Source organism: Etheostoma cragini, chromosome 22 (assembly GCF_013103735.1).
Source record: "Etheostoma cragini isolate CJK2018 chromosome 22, CSU_Ecrag_1.0, whole genome shotgun sequence".
Classification (NCBI taxonomy): domain Eukaryota; kingdom Metazoa; phylum Chordata; class Actinopteri; order Perciformes; family Percidae; genus Etheostoma; species Etheostoma cragini.
In genome coordinates, this window is record NC_048428.1 from 8608970 (window position 1) to 8623986 (window position 15017).

General features: G+C 39.2%; 2 protein-coding genes across 2 annotated transcripts in view; both read right to left on the minus strand.

Annotated features, from left to right (window-relative positions):
- LOC117937986 (myelin-associated glycoprotein-like) overlaps positions 1 to 5138 on the minus strand; it is a 30783-nt gene extending 25645 nt beyond the window's left edge. Inside the window, exons 1-5 of the mRNA XM_034862301.1 lie at positions 4983 to 5138; positions 4685 to 4760; positions 4110 to 4490; positions 3472 to 3777; positions 3150 to 3384 (exon numbers count right to left, since the gene is read on the minus strand). Of these exons, the coding sequence (XP_034718192.1) occupies positions 3150 to 3384; positions 3472 to 3777; positions 4110 to 4490; positions 4685 to 4760 (998 nt within the window). The 5' untranslated portion in view covers positions 4983 to 5138. The remainder of the gene's footprint in view (positions 1 to 3149; positions 3385 to 3471; positions 3778 to 4109; positions 4491 to 4684; positions 4761 to 4982) is intronic.
- LOC117937983 (sialic acid-binding Ig-like lectin 14) lies at positions 1238 to 13670 on the minus strand. The gene is made up of 9 exons (XM_034862298.1): positions 13611 to 13670; positions 13374 to 13444; positions 12824 to 13207; positions 9801 to 10106; positions 9465 to 9713; positions 9264 to 9345; positions 9110 to 9149; positions 8454 to 8887; positions 1238 to 1258 (listed from the first exon to the last, which is right to left on the minus strand). Exons 1-8 carry the CDS (start codon positions 13628 to 13630, stop codon positions 8639 to 8641), a joined length of 1401 nt encoding a protein of 466 aa, XP_034718189.1. The 5' UTR covers positions 13631 to 13670; the 3' UTR covers positions 1238 to 1258; positions 8454 to 8638.
- Positions 13671 to 15017: the final 1347 nt, after the last annotated feature.

Below are 15017 nucleotides of genomic sequence, written 5' to 3' on the forward strand. Positions count from 1 at the left end.
TGGACATGCAGGGGTCTGGTGGATGGATGGAGAGTGGCCATGCAGGGGTCTGGTGGATGGATGGAGAGTGGACATGCACGGGTCTGGGGAAGTCAGAAGTGACTGGAGACAGGGACCTCTGCTACGCCGTGCTGATGACGGAGCGTCAGTGATTCAAATACTTTGGTCGCTTCAAATGCTTTCAATGCAGTAATCTACACATTAGAATTTGTAATTATAATTCATTCATTGAAATATGATGAAGAGGATCGAAGTTGGATAAAAAGATTTTAATATGCAATAAAAATCTTCAAATGCAGAAACAATCTTAATTTCTGAAAATACTACAATACTACTACAATACTAAAAATGCAAAAACTAATACAAATGACTCCAGGAAAAAACAGGGTACAGAATAAAATAAGGTTATGTAATAATGGCATGTCAAAACAAATCATTAAATATCTTAAAAACAAAATCATATATAAAATGTAAAGGTCACGCAATCCAGACCATCAGCAGATTCAATACATTTTCATCCATACAACATATCTCACCCCTGTGAAAATGCATCACATGAAAGTAAATAACTGCCTTCATGCACTTTCTGCCCACTGAAGGCTCAGGGCAATTACTTTCGAAAGTTCAGGGAGGGCTCTCCTATTGGTCGGTTCTGGAACAATATTGCATCCAAAATATCCACCTTGATTAATGTTACTGTCCCTGTTACTGTCAATGTTTTGATCCTGAACGATCTGTCAGCCCTTCAGTTCTCTAAAACTAAAAAACATGCTGTTTTTGCTGGACTCACGGCTGCTAAGAAAAAGATTGCAACCTGTTAGAAACCGCCTCATGGTGTGTCTGTTCGTACATGGACCTTTTCTTTTTTGGAGGTTATATATTTGGAACTGTCTACAGCTCGCGGGAACGGAGCGCCAGAAAAACACTTCCAGCATTGCTGACTATTTAAAGGCCGTGTTGTAGACTGCTGCTGCAGCCTTTTTACATGTGATTTGGTCCCTTATATTGTTTCTGTCTGTGTGTGTGTGTCTGCTTGTGTGTTGGTCGGGACACGTTGTGATGTCTCAGCATACTGTTTGTAATCTGGAAATAAAATCACAAAAAATAAATAAAATGTAAAGGTAATTTTGTAGAATGCTGCGATGTGTGCGTAGAACTGCATCTGCTGTCATATTCCCTTCTATGTTTTACATGTCCATATTTATATTTAAAAGTTCAATATTTAAAGCTTAGTGACTTTAATTTGCACACATCTGACCTATAGTTAACAAATCACACACTGTGAGATCAGAACATGTATATGAACATGTTGATAATTGACATTAACATTAAACTGTGGGCAGTGAAAACAACATTAAGTCACTTTTAAAATGAATTCCACACAAATGTAATTTTCCTATTAAAATTAGCACTCATTTTTTCTTCACTTGAGCGTAGAGATCCTCTGGGCCGTCAGCAGTCTGTGTTCGGCTGTCTGCTGTCTGGGACACTTTGACCTGTGCATACAGAGACTCCTGCTGCTGTCCTCTGTCCTGCTCTGAGGACGAGGACGCTTCAGGTATCCGCCCAGAGAAGTCAATCTCTCCATAATGGATTTCTTCTTCTGTTTTGCCGGCTGGCATTTGAAGACTCATCTCTTCACCTCTTGGACTCTGTGAATAATGTATCAAACAAGAAATGTGAGCTGCTGGATCCTTCCACACTAAATAACCATAAATGGCATTTTGAACAAATGTAAACCTGGTTTCTGACCACATCACAGCACTGATGTGGTCTGATGTTAAATGACCCACTGTGTCACTGCTTAGAGAAAGTCAATCAGATGTTGGAAGAGTACAAAGGGCCCAAACTCTGAAGCTGCGTCTAGCTACCACGCTGTAAACAGATTAAACCAACATCCTGATAATTAATAAATGTGCTCTAAGGATGTTAGCTAAGCTGACATCCATCATGGACAACACCTCCCACCCCCTACATGACACTGTGGGGTCCCTGGGCAGCTCCTTCAGCAGCAGACTGGTACACCCAAGGTGTAAGAAGGAGAGATACCACACGTCGTCCCTCTCAGCCGCTGTCAGACTCTACAACACCTGCACCACCTGATACTGTTGTAGTTTCTGTTCCTGTTTTTCTCCCATCTACACCACACACTTTCTGTCTATCTTTAATACCGGTATTTATATTATTTTATTACAAGTAATTACTTTTCAATATTTATGGTCTCAGGTTAATATAATTTAAATGATGCTACCGACTCTAGTTTCTTTGCTCTAATTACACATTCAAATTAATTTTAACGTCACTTACACCGCCATATTGTTTCTCTTATCATTGCAACCGCACTTTAAAATTCCTTTATTTGACGCTGTTTTACTGACCCAGTCTACCATATTTTCATTGGCTATTATTTTGCCTGTATTTCTTGTGTGCTTACTTGTTTGTATGTTATTGTTTTTGTTTTTTTTGTTGTTATTGAAAAATGCTGCTACTGTAAAAACAAAATTTCCCCATCGCGGGATGAATAAAGTATGATCTAATCTAATCTAACATTAGACATTTTCAGATCCTAACTTAACTTAACCACTTCTTCACTTCTGCTGTGTGGGTTGGACAGTTTATGAGGACGATTGCTCAAAGTTTCCAACCACAGTGTAACAGGTTCTTGTGTTTCTTAATATTTAACCTCTTAAAGAGTGTCCGCTTAGTGTTAGGACCGATGTGTTCACATATTTTAGAGGACACAGTTACTGTAAAGGAAGTAAAATATCCACAACACACAGTTCAGTACAGTTAGTATTTCCCACCTGCGCCTGTTGAGGAGTTTGATGTTTCGTCTTAAACCACCTGGAAGACATTAGAGAGCTGTCAGAATAATGATACTGTGATAAACAGACAGTGTGCTGCCAACAGACAGTCTAAGGACTGATGGGAGACAGATATTTGATAGATTAGAGATTAAAGTAAAGACACGGATCAGGTTGTCTAAACAACAAACTGGATCAGTAAAAACATCAGCTGCTTTCAATAGTGATACTTACCAAACGCAGACAACAAGGAGGATGAAGATGATGATGAAAATGAAGATGATGATGATGATGATGATCCCTCCAACAGATGAAGCCCATATTAGAGAGCTATCGAGAGATGACGTCTGATTACCGAGACCATTTGTGGCCACACAGTAATAAACTCCATCTGTCACACTGGTCACATTGACGCTGTAAAAGTCTCCTTCAGCTACACGGAGGTCTCCATCTTTGCTGTTCTTGAACCAGCTGAAGCTGGGGGGGGGCTTGGCTCTGCTGGAGCAGGTCAGGTTCACCCAGCTACCTGCTGACACCAAACCTGATGGACTGATGGACACTGAGGTGTTCTTGGGAGCATCTGGGGAAAATGTGAGATTAACTTTTTTCATTAAAATCAACACATGATGTTCTGACAGGATCCAATAACAAACACTGGTTGTCTTACATGAGACATTGAGAGTCGTTGTCTCCTCTGCTGTCTTGACTCCTCTTCCTTCATTCACAGGATATGTGGCAGAACAGCTGATGGTGAGTCCATCATGTGTGTCTGACAGAGTGATGGTCTTCTGGATTTTAGTTGTGAAGGTCCGATCTGTGTTCTCCTCTATGTTGTTGTGAGGGTCTTGTTGGAGATTCCAGGTGAGTTTAGGAGGGGAGTGTGGACAGGGAGTGGGAGCTGAGCAGCTTATAGTGACAGACTCCTTCTCCTTCAGATCACCTGGGACCTCAATTCTGGGCCTCGGGGGGGAATCTGGAGTTTAAAACAGACATTAAGAGTACACTGAGAAATAGATCAGAAATAACTAACCTACTTACATTTAAACATTGTCTAAATGACATAGCTGACATTTTGACATGAAAGTGCAAAAAATATATAAAGTAACCATTTGAGATGCTTTTTTAATATTCTAAAATGTGACCATATTAATGTCAAACTGTAATATTAGACTCAATGTTTAATTGAAAGTCAAATTCATGGCCAAGTGAACAATGTGTTTGGAGAAAGAAAAGAGGTGAAATCAGTTGCAGTTTGGGCCTAAACAATAACATAATAGACGGATTTATAAAACAAAAGTAATTTACCTCTAACTGTTATTTGAAGAGGATCACAAACAGCTGTTGCCCGAAATGGCCCGTTCTCAATTCTGAAGTAGTATCTGTCTGTGTAATTTGGGATTAAACTAGAAAACAAGGTGGTGCATTGTTTCTGACTCAGGTCTCCAGTAATACTCATTGGATAGGTGGTAACTGTCCTACTACTGTTGAATATAATATTTGTTTTATAATCAATTCTGGGGTCCTTTTTAATCCACACTCCGAAGGTTGTTCTTGTGCTGTTGAAGTCCTGATCTGGTTTAGCTCTAAAGTTACATGGGATTAGCAGACAAGATCCACTCAGTGCTTCTATGTTCTTTGGTGCAGTAATGAATAGGGATGTTTTTTTAGGACAATCATCCAGAGCACCTGTGAAACAGACTCATGATGAACAAATTGTGGAGCAACACCTGCATGACACACAAACTACAACTCAGCAGCAGCATGTTATATCATGTTTCCTTCTAACAATGTCAGAATAAAACATTTCACTTTGCAGTCAGGACATGAACAGTTGGAAAAAGGAACATCTCCAAATAAAAGAGAGTGAACAAACAGCTGACCTGAAACCAAGAAGACACTCAGCAACATGTTGGCTGTCACCATTTTCACAGACAGGACTGCAATGACACTCATCATCTGGATTTGACAAACGAGTAACTTTTCAATATTTTAATTAAATCATCTTTTAAACAAAGAATTCATGTTCTGTTAACTCCATCTCCGATTCACACATTCAAACCAGGATCTCAACCAAAACTAAAACCTAACAAATAAAAGTGGAGTTCCTGAAAAGCAGCAACATAAGAAACTCTCTGGGTTAAAAGGTCAAACATAAAAAGCAGTAACATTTGACCTTACCAAACGAGCCCGCAGCTGAAACAGAGAAACAATTAGTCCCAATGTGGGAGTTCCAGCAGAACTGCACCAGAGCCAGTAGCAGACCTCCCTGCTAAGCCGTTGGGATAGAAAAGCAAACAGACTTGCTGTTTGAAGCTAGATATGAAGAGACTGAAACACTGCAGACATACTTCACCCTTCCTCTTCACACCTCGGGAGTGAGGAAGTCAGCTACTGTGACATCTTGAGCTCATCATGGTGCAAAGAACGTATTCATTCACAAAGATTATTTTACACACGACTCACTGACAAAATATGAAAAGGGTCATGTCTTGCACACATGTAGTTAAGACAAACAGTAGTTATAAAATGTAGTCATGTTATATAGAGAGGGTGTTTTATTTGGAGTACTTTAATTCTGTTAGTACAAAGATGTTTTCTTGCAGAAAGTTGTGTGTTGCTACAGTCGCTATGACGATCCTATGACGATGAACTTGTTAACAAAACCCAGCCAACAAAGTTCCCCTTTTCTACTTCAAGTTCTCCGCTTTTTCTCACGCTCTGTTCCATCAGCCACACACTGATATTTACCCAAGAAACACCCTGTCAATTTCAACTTCTTTTATATTTTAAGCAAACTTTACATATGCAAATATTTGCATCAACATTAAAAGATTTAACATCTAAGACAAAAACTGAACAATTTTCACAGACATGTGACTTTTGTTGTTATTCAGAGTTAGTTCAAATGTCTAGTTAATTTTCTAATTTTCTTTCAACTGTGCTTTAATTGCTTTCCGCCCTCAAGGTGTTATCGTCTTTTTGACCTTTCAACAGGTGCATTTTCAGTCATTGTCTATGGTTAATTGAAAAACATGGAAATCAGTGTTTAAACCCTTTCCAATGAAGATCTCTAAAGTTATTTAGATCTTTTCAAAAGTATCTTTAAAATACAGTGGGCAAAAAGGGTCATCTCTTTTTATGCTGAGTTAGTTTTATTTTCATTTACACTATCAAAACATTAAATACTGTAAATATAGTGTTTACGTGGAAATGAAAGATAGAACTGTGAGATGTCTGAGTTTCCTTGTAGAACTGAAAGAACATCTAATAAACACGCCTGAGGCCTCGATGTATTCTACAGTGTTATCAACCACAGCCTATCTCACACATGTAGAGCCACAGTGTTCATGCTGACTGGTGCCCGGTCTGGATCACTGCTGCTCTGCATCACAGCGCTGATGACACAACTTCATCAAAATGCTTCGTTCACTTTAAATGTTTTTGATGCTTTTAATTCAGTAGTCATATACACATGTACATACAAACATAAATGAGAAAATAAGTGATTAAAATCCACACTTTTTTCTTCCACATCACCTGAAATATCTCTTTTAACTGTTTGGTTGTAGTATTGATACATTTGTACAAGCAAAGAAAACTGAATCAAAGAAAAAAAAAACTGTAATAATGCCATCAACCAGCACAATCTTGCACAAACTCAGAATCAGAATCAGAATCAGAATCAGCTTTATTCGCCAGGTATGACATACAAGTATACATACGAGGAATATGACTTAGGTTGGAGCAAGCTTCCGGGCGGCAGCTATGGAACAGCGCCACCACACGCTTATCTCGAAAAGAAACAATGCAGACAGCAACGTGGTAATACAACATCACAACACGATGCACAAGACAACACACAGTTCATGTAGACACATGAAGGAATTTTTTGAGGTGGCCTTGAGAGGGAGCGAGAAACACAATTCGAGGCAGACAGACGGATAAGGGTGCGGGATGGGGGGGGGAGTGTATGGTGTGTGTGTGAGATAATGAGTTGTGTGTGCGAATGTGGGAGCGTCAGACTGACTATGTTGATAAAAGCTCAGTTCATCGGCGTGGCCTAATGATGAAGCTAACGTACATTATATTCATGTCATCTTCTGTCCTCTTTGCACTCTTTCCTTTGTTCATCGTACCAATAATCAGCAAAGTAAAGCCATTTAATATTTAAGAATGGGAGAAATAAGAAAGAGAGAAATTTTCCATTCATGGTGATCATGTCTTTGTCTTCTCCTTCATGATGCTTGAATCTCAATCACTTTGTTGTCAGAGGTGTCAGACAGACCAATAAGTCTTTAGCTGCAAACGATCATATCACAGAAAAGCTTGTGTCACCACTCAAAGATGATGAGTGTACTGTAGAGTGTGATGATTCCCAGGATCTTCACTGTAACATAGACATCAACCCCAAACTCTGGATCATCTGGAACAAGACAGCATGGTCAACTTCTCCTCAATGGAAAAGTTTATTTGTACATCCTTTTATAAAGTTGCAAGTCTTCACACTTCCTTTTTTACACTCTGGGAAGTGTTTTTGTGGCAGATTGAGCTCATCAATTTTAAAATAACTTATTTATTCTAATAGATTGTTTTTAAAATGACTCATCGAAAGCTTGTTTCCTTTGGTTTATTTTGTAGTACATGTTGCGTTAATCATAATCATGACAGTAAAAATAGTAATATGAGTTTTCCGTATTGACACATTAAGTTTTGTGTGTTTGTATCATATGGATGCAACAGCAGTGTTGTTGTCATTACTAAGAATTCCTCATGGGACACACGGAAACTATGCACTGTAATGTTAAGGGGAAAAAAAATAATGAGAAAATGGAAAGGTGGCAAAAAAACAAATAAAGCATATTTGTTTTGTGTTATCCTTCACAAAGAAACATGACAAATATCTGTCCTTGTTGCACTGCGGGCAGAAAGAAGTATTTAATGTTAAGAAAGTTTTGTATGTAAATGTCCTTCTTGAGGTCGTCTCGCCAATCTTTTACAAAACAATATCACTTCATACGTACAGGCCTGAACAAAGTTGGGATCCACCACAGTTGGTATTGAATAAACTTGCTGTGTAGAGTAGGGAAGATATGTACATTGTTTTAGGGAGGAATGACCTGTATCACTAACAGCCTAACACCAGGGTTGACAGACAAAAGTCACACTCAAAGACACGTTAGGTCACAGCTCTCTATTTAAAGCTTTGGGACTTTTATTTGCACACAACTGACATAAATCAAACGAGATCCAGGGTACAAGCGGCCGAAATGGGTTTCCTCAGGAGGGGGGCTGGCGTCTCCCTTAGAGATAAGGTGAGAAGCTCAGTCATCCGAGAGGAGCTCGGAGTAGAGCCGCTGCTCCTTCGCATCAAAGGCGCCAGTTGAGGCGGTTCAGGCATCTGTAAGGATGCCTCCTGGGCGCCTCCCTAGGGAGGTGTTCCAGGCACGTCCAGCTGGGAGGAGGCCTCGGGGAAGACCCAGGACTAGGTGGAGAGATTATATCTCCAACCTGGCCTGGGAACGCCTCGGGATCCCCCAGTCGGAGCTGGTTGATGTGGCTCGGGAAAGGGAAGTTTGGGGTCCCCTACTGGAGCTGCTGTCCCCGCGACCCGATACCGGATAAGCGGATGAAGATGGATGGATGGATGACATAAATAACAAATCGCACACAAACAGCTGTGTGAGTTTACCACACACGTATATGAACATATACGGTAGGTCAACTGCGGGATGGGAAGGTTTAAGTGTTGCTCCATTGAACTGTAGGCAGCAAAGAGAACATTAAGGCACATGCAATTGTACAGAAATGTGTTTTCTGTCTTTTAACAACGACACTTATTTCTTCTTCTTTACTTGAGCGTAGAGATCCTCTGGGCCGTCAGCGGTCTGTGTTCGGTTGTCTGCTGTCTGGGACACTTTGACCTGTGCATACAGCGAGTCCTGCTGCTGTCCTCTGTCCTGCTCCGAGGACGAGGACGCTTGAGGTCTCTGCTTGAAGAAGTCAATCGCTCCGTAATGGATGCCTTCTTCTTCTTCTCCTTTTTCTTCTGGCTCTTCACCAGTCATCTCTTCAGCTATTTGAGTCTGTAAAAGAAAAAGTGTTGTGAGGTGAACCTTCAGCTGGACCCTTACATAGTGAGTAATTACAGACCCATCTCAAGTGAATTGACCGGCCTTCCGGGAATATCGGCATGCAAGCTAAAGCACAGACATGTGTTAGGTAAACTACACAGCCAATGCGAACAGACATAAATCATTCACAACACACAGTGCAGTATTGTACAGGGAGGTTTAGCGTGTTCTCACCTGAGTCTGTTGTGCAGTTGGATGTCTCCACTTTAAACGCCTGGAGGACATACGATTAACCATACTGTGATTCAGGTTCAATATACAGAGTGCCAGTAAGATGTGAGTTCTATTACCTGAGTCATGACATTTATCTTTAATTTGTGATACTTACCAAACACAGAGAGTCAGGCAGAAGAGTATGACGATCCCAATGATTCCTCCAAGAATTGGCCCCAATAGAGAGCTAACTTCGCCTCAAGACAGGACAACAAAACCATCGTCAGTGACTGAAAGTTGTGAAACATTATCAACACAAAAAAAACAGGTAACGATATTAATGCAGCATGATGGAGACTCCATTTTTTGTATTTACCTTTAATATGAATTATTGATGTTTCATTACCAAGATCATTGGTGGCAACACAGTAATACACTCTTCCATCTGTCACATTGAAGGTGTAAAATTTTCCTTCAGCTACACGGAGGTCTCCATCTTTGCTGTTCTTGAACCAGCTGAAGCTGGGGGGGGGCTTGGCTCTGCTGGAGCAGGTCAGGTTCACCCAGCTACCTGCTGACACCAAACCTGATGGACTGATGGACACTGAGGTGTTCTTGGGAGCATCTGAGGAAAATGTGAGATTAACTTTATTCATTAAAATCAGCACATGATGTTCTGACAGGATCCAATAACTAACACTGGATGTCTTACATGAGACACTGAGAGTCTTTGTCTCCTCTGCTGTCTTGACTCCTCTTCCTTCATTCACAGGATATGTGGCAGAACAGCTGATGGTGAGTCCATCATGTGTGTCTGACAGAGTGATGGTCTTCTGGATTTTAGTTGTGAAGGTCCGATCTGTGTTCTCCTCTATGTTGTTGTGAGGGTCTTGTTGGAGATTCCAGGTGAGTTTAGGAGGGGAGTGTGGACAGGGAGTGGGAGCTGAGCAGCTTATAGTGACAGACTCCTTCTCCTTCAGATCACCTAGGACCTCAATTCTGGGCCTCGGGGGGGAATCTGGAGTTTTAAATCAATACAGATGTTACACTAAAAAAATCTTCAACAAGACTTTACACCCATGCCAAGGACTCTGTGGCAATGCAACAAGCAAAATGCTATCGTCAGTATGCTAACATGTTACAATGCCCTTGATAACATGCTGATATTTATGTTTACAATGTTAACTGTCTCAATTTACTTCACACGTTTGTATTTTTTACTCCACTATTTATTTGACAGCTTTCACTAAACCAAGATTTAGTTGTAATTAAACATTTTAGTGGTCACCACTTATTCTTTCATGTTATGTCAAAAAACATATTCATTACTAAATCACATTAGTTGTTTTTAGTAATAAGTATGCAGTGCAAAGTTCTTGTTAAGCAAGGATGTTGAGAAGGATGTTAAGTTTCTGTATGGGAGGGGTGGGGTCACTTGAACTGTTCGGCGCTGAACAGATGCAAAGGCTCATGGTAAAAAAAACAACACATGTGCTTAATGGTTTCTCTCCTAGTTAAAATGGGTTATCATAATGCTCTGTGATGGATTTGATGTGCTATATCTGGGTTTTAGTGGTTTGTGGCTGATTTAATGCTCATGTTCATGCACATTTATTGTTGCTCCACGACCGAGACCCAGGTGGAGACTGATGGGGTCTTGGCAGTGAGGAAGAGTACATATAATGCATCATAGAAAACAATGTGGAAAATTATAATTTTGTAATTATTGATATATCTGATTTATCTCTCTCACTGATCTTCTCCGTTTCAGCTGGTTTCAGTCACGTGACGCTGGCTCTGAATGAAAACGCGTTGTGGATTAGTTAGACAGGTAGTGCTTTATGTCCCTCTCAACGATTAGAGTTTTTCAAAATGTTGGAACAACATGGAAGCCTCTCTGGACTTGCCTGTCCAACGCAAGTACAGATAAGAAATTCTTTGCTTACAAAGACATGTCAGATCAATGGCAGAGGTAGTTTTACACCAATGAGGACACATTTATGAATTAAGACATTGACTTTAACTGAAAAAATACATAAAACACTACACATGATAGACTCTTCAGAAGAGGTAAATATCTTTTTGATTCTACACGAGCCGGACAACGCCAGTTTCTGATCATAGCCGTGCTGAGAATTAAAGAGTTTTGTGCTGGTTTTTGGAGCTGGTTGTTTTAATTAGCATTGTTGCAACTCATTTGAAAATGGCTTAAAATGCAATAGACGTTCTTTAATATAAAAAAAAACTTAATCCCTGAAGCTTTACCTTAACATGCCTATTTTAGACAACAAGACTCCAAAATAATTATGTATGTTTACTAATGATTTTAGTAATGACTTCAAATGTAAACTTAATTTGTCTACTGCATCAACATACCACTCTGTTCACTGTAATACAACTAGGCATGTTAAGTTTCACCTTATGGAAAAACTAAGACGGTTTAAGGCAACAGGTTTCCACGCAAATTTCCAGTAAAGTCAATTAATTTGGGCTAACATTGTAGTTAACTACAGATTGAGATTTTACATACACACATATGATAAGAGTACATATCTCGGCTGTTTGCTCGGTGCATCTTTACATGTTTCTGATGTTTGAGTTGTTGGCAGTTCCACCAAAATTACATTTCCCATCTAAACCTCTCACATGATTTCATTTCAATAATTGTTTGAAACAAAACTCTCCAATATTGCACAATAAAATAAAGATGACGAAAAGTCCAAAAGATGAACACAGATTTGGGTCGCATACATTTCTTTGTCTTCCTCATTTGCTCTCCCATTAATCATCACAACTCCTTAGATTTATCTTTTCACCATTTGTAAAGGGGAACATAAAAAGTAAACTTCAAAAAGTAAAGGCAATGTTGCGCATCACTGATGGTAATAGTCCAAATAGCACGCCAAGCTTCCCCTTTTTAAGTGTTAAATGCTAAGTTTGGCATTTACAGGCAACTTTCTCATGGGACTAGTATTAATAGTGCACTCATGTGTATGTGTATTTCAGTCACATGCAAACAACGACTGTGATCACAGACTGCTCACTGATACTGCTGATTATCTTACAGAAGATATCAGTGGTGGAAGAAGTGTTGAGTATTCTGATCCTTTATTAAGATAAAAGTACTCATACCACAGTGTAAAATCCTCTTGTCAGAAGTAAAAAGCCCTGCATCAAAAATGTTATTAAGTAAAATTATGTAAGTATCATCAGGAACATGTATTTAAATTAAAAATACTCAATGCAGAAAAATCCTCACTTTTTAGAAAAAACTGTTCTGTCAATCAACTAAGTGTTTAATCTGTTAATCATTTCAGTTATATCTTGTTGGTTAGTTTAATTTATAATAAGAAATCATGTTTTATAAACTAAATGATTTTTGAGTGCATAAATCTTAATTTGTAAAGTAACTAAAGCTGTCAGAAGAATGTAGTGGAGTAAAAAGTACAACATTTCTTTCTGACATGTAACGGAGTAGAAGTAGAAAATGGCATTAAAGGAAAGACTCAAGTAAAGTACAAGTACCTCAACATTTGGACTGAAGTCCAGTACTTGAAGATATGTACAGTACTACTGTACTAGTAACCTTCCACCACTGGCAGGTTTACGATCACATTGAAGGTTAGGTTTGATGTGTTTGTGTTTTTTGTTTACACCAAAACTGCAACTGATTTCATTCTTTCTTCCTAACAATCATAATATGGACTGACAAATAAATAAAAAAAACTCTCTTACCTTGAACTGTTATTTGAAGAGGATCACAGGAAGCTGTTGCCAGAAATGGTCTGTTCTCAATTCTGAAGTAGTATCTGTCTGTGTAACTTGTGATTAAACTAGAAAACAAGGTGGTGCATTTTTTCTGACTCAGGTCTCCAGTAATATTCATTGGATAGCTATTATTCACCCTGCTGCTGTTGAAAATCACATTATTTGTTTTGTCGCTAAAATGTATATTATTTTTAATCCACACTCCGAAGGTTGTTCTTGTGCTGTTGAAGTCCTGATCTGGTTTAGAACTAAAGTTACATGGGATTAGCAGACAAGATCCATTCAGTGCTTCCATGTTCTTTGGTGCAGTAATGAATAGGGATGACTCTTCAGGACAAGCAGCCAGAGCACCTGTGAAACAGACTCATGATGAACATACTGTGGAGCAACTCAGCAGCAGCGTGTTATCTCCTTGTTCCTTCTAACAATGTCAGAATAAAACATTTCACTTTGCAGTCAGGACATGAACCGTTGGAAAAAGGAACATCTCCAAATAAAAGAGAGTGAACAAACTCACTTGAAAGTAAGAAGACACTCAGCAACATGTTGGCGGTCACCATTTTCACAGACTGGACTGCGATAACACTCACCTGGATTTACAAACACAATAATTCAGTATCTTTCACGAAGCATTCAACACGATCTGTACAACCACAATTTACTGTGTGTTAAGTACCTGAGTGTCACAAGTCTGTAAACTGCAGATGAGTAAAACTCTCTTGTGTAGATAAGAAGCAAAACGAGCAAATAATGTCTTACCAAAGAAGCCCACATCAAAAATAGAACGGAAATCAGGTTCTTTTAGCTGGCAGTTGATGTGTCATGTGTGAAAATGGTTGAGTGTATAAATGTTAACAGTTCAACCAACTTCCCCTTTTAGCTGTTGCAATTCAAAACCAAGTTGACTCCCTATGATATAAGAACACAGTGCAAGTGCAGTTGGCTTTTAAATCAAGAAACGGATGAAGTTCTCATCCTGTGAGTCCGTATCCTCTACAATCTTTACATGTTACACAAATTGCAATAATAATGATGATAATAGCAATTCATGATATTTAAACAAATGTTAACATAAATGAACATGTACAGTGACAGTGACTTGACTGATCACATTTGTCTCTATCACTGTTGGACTGATGAGAGCAACTCAGATGCTTTTATTTGTTTTGTATTCATTATCATTAAATAAATTAAATCATGTATTGGATGCACACATTAATTAGCATCCACCCACAGCATACAGTACGAGTGGGCTGTACTAACACAAAAGATAAGCATCATTTTTGTCATTTATACGTTCTGCTTTCTCATCATCTCAAATATCAAAATACAACCTTTGAAAAATAAGAAGAAACACAAGCAGGAAAAGTGGAAGAAGTATTCTGTTTTATCTGGAAAAAAACAAGATCTGCCACAGATCATTGGTGAAGGTGTTTATGTTTTACAGGGGGGAAATACAGGAGGATCTCCATTTTAAAGGAAAAGTTAACCTTTGAACGTCAAACCCTTTTCAGCAACATTTTGTTTCTTTTCTGCATCATTTTAAGGGGCAAATTTATTGTTGGGGGGGGTGTCACGCCTATGATGGGCAGCTACTCCTGACAGCACATTTTAAGCTGGCTGATGAAGAATGTGAGCTTGAAGTTGAAACCTCATCTAACATTTATCGCCCAGATAAATCTCGTTATTTAAACAGTTTCAGCACATGGGAGAAGATAACGTTCAGACGTTTTCTGCCATAAAGGGTCTATTTTAAAGTGCTCACATTATGCTCATTTTCAGGTTTATAATTGTATTTAGAAGTTGGACCAGAATAGGTTTATGTGGTTTACTTTTCAGAAAACACCATGTTTTTGTTGTATTGCACATTGCTGTGTGTTGAGTTCTCTGTTTCAGCAACAGAGGGACGCAGCTCACCTCTGTTCCTTTGTTGGAAGTCGCACATGCGCAGTAGTACTGCTAGCCAGTCAGCTGCAGACTATAAGGGCGTGCAACGCTAGCAGCTAAGCGAGCATCATAACGTGCTACAACCCATGCCGCTCTTCTGTCCTCTGCAGCTGGGACATGATGTCTCCTAATAAATTTGACAACCCTCTGCACTACTATGCTATACTAATAATCCCCTGCAGTGTTCTACAAGTGTGTGCAGAAATTCTTTTGA

Coding starts and splice junctions, on each gene's coding strand:
- LOC117937983 (XM_034862298.1), bottom strand. CDS start 13,630: ATGTGGGCTTCTTTGGTAAG. Junction 13,445..13,610: donor ATGTGGGCTTCTTTGGTAAG/ACATTATTTGCT, acceptor GTAAATCCAGGT/GAGTGTTATCGCAGTCCAGT. Junction 8,888..9,109: donor CAACTGCACAACAGACTCAG/GTGAGAACACGC, acceptor TTTCTTTTACAG/ACTCAAATAGCTGAAGAGAT.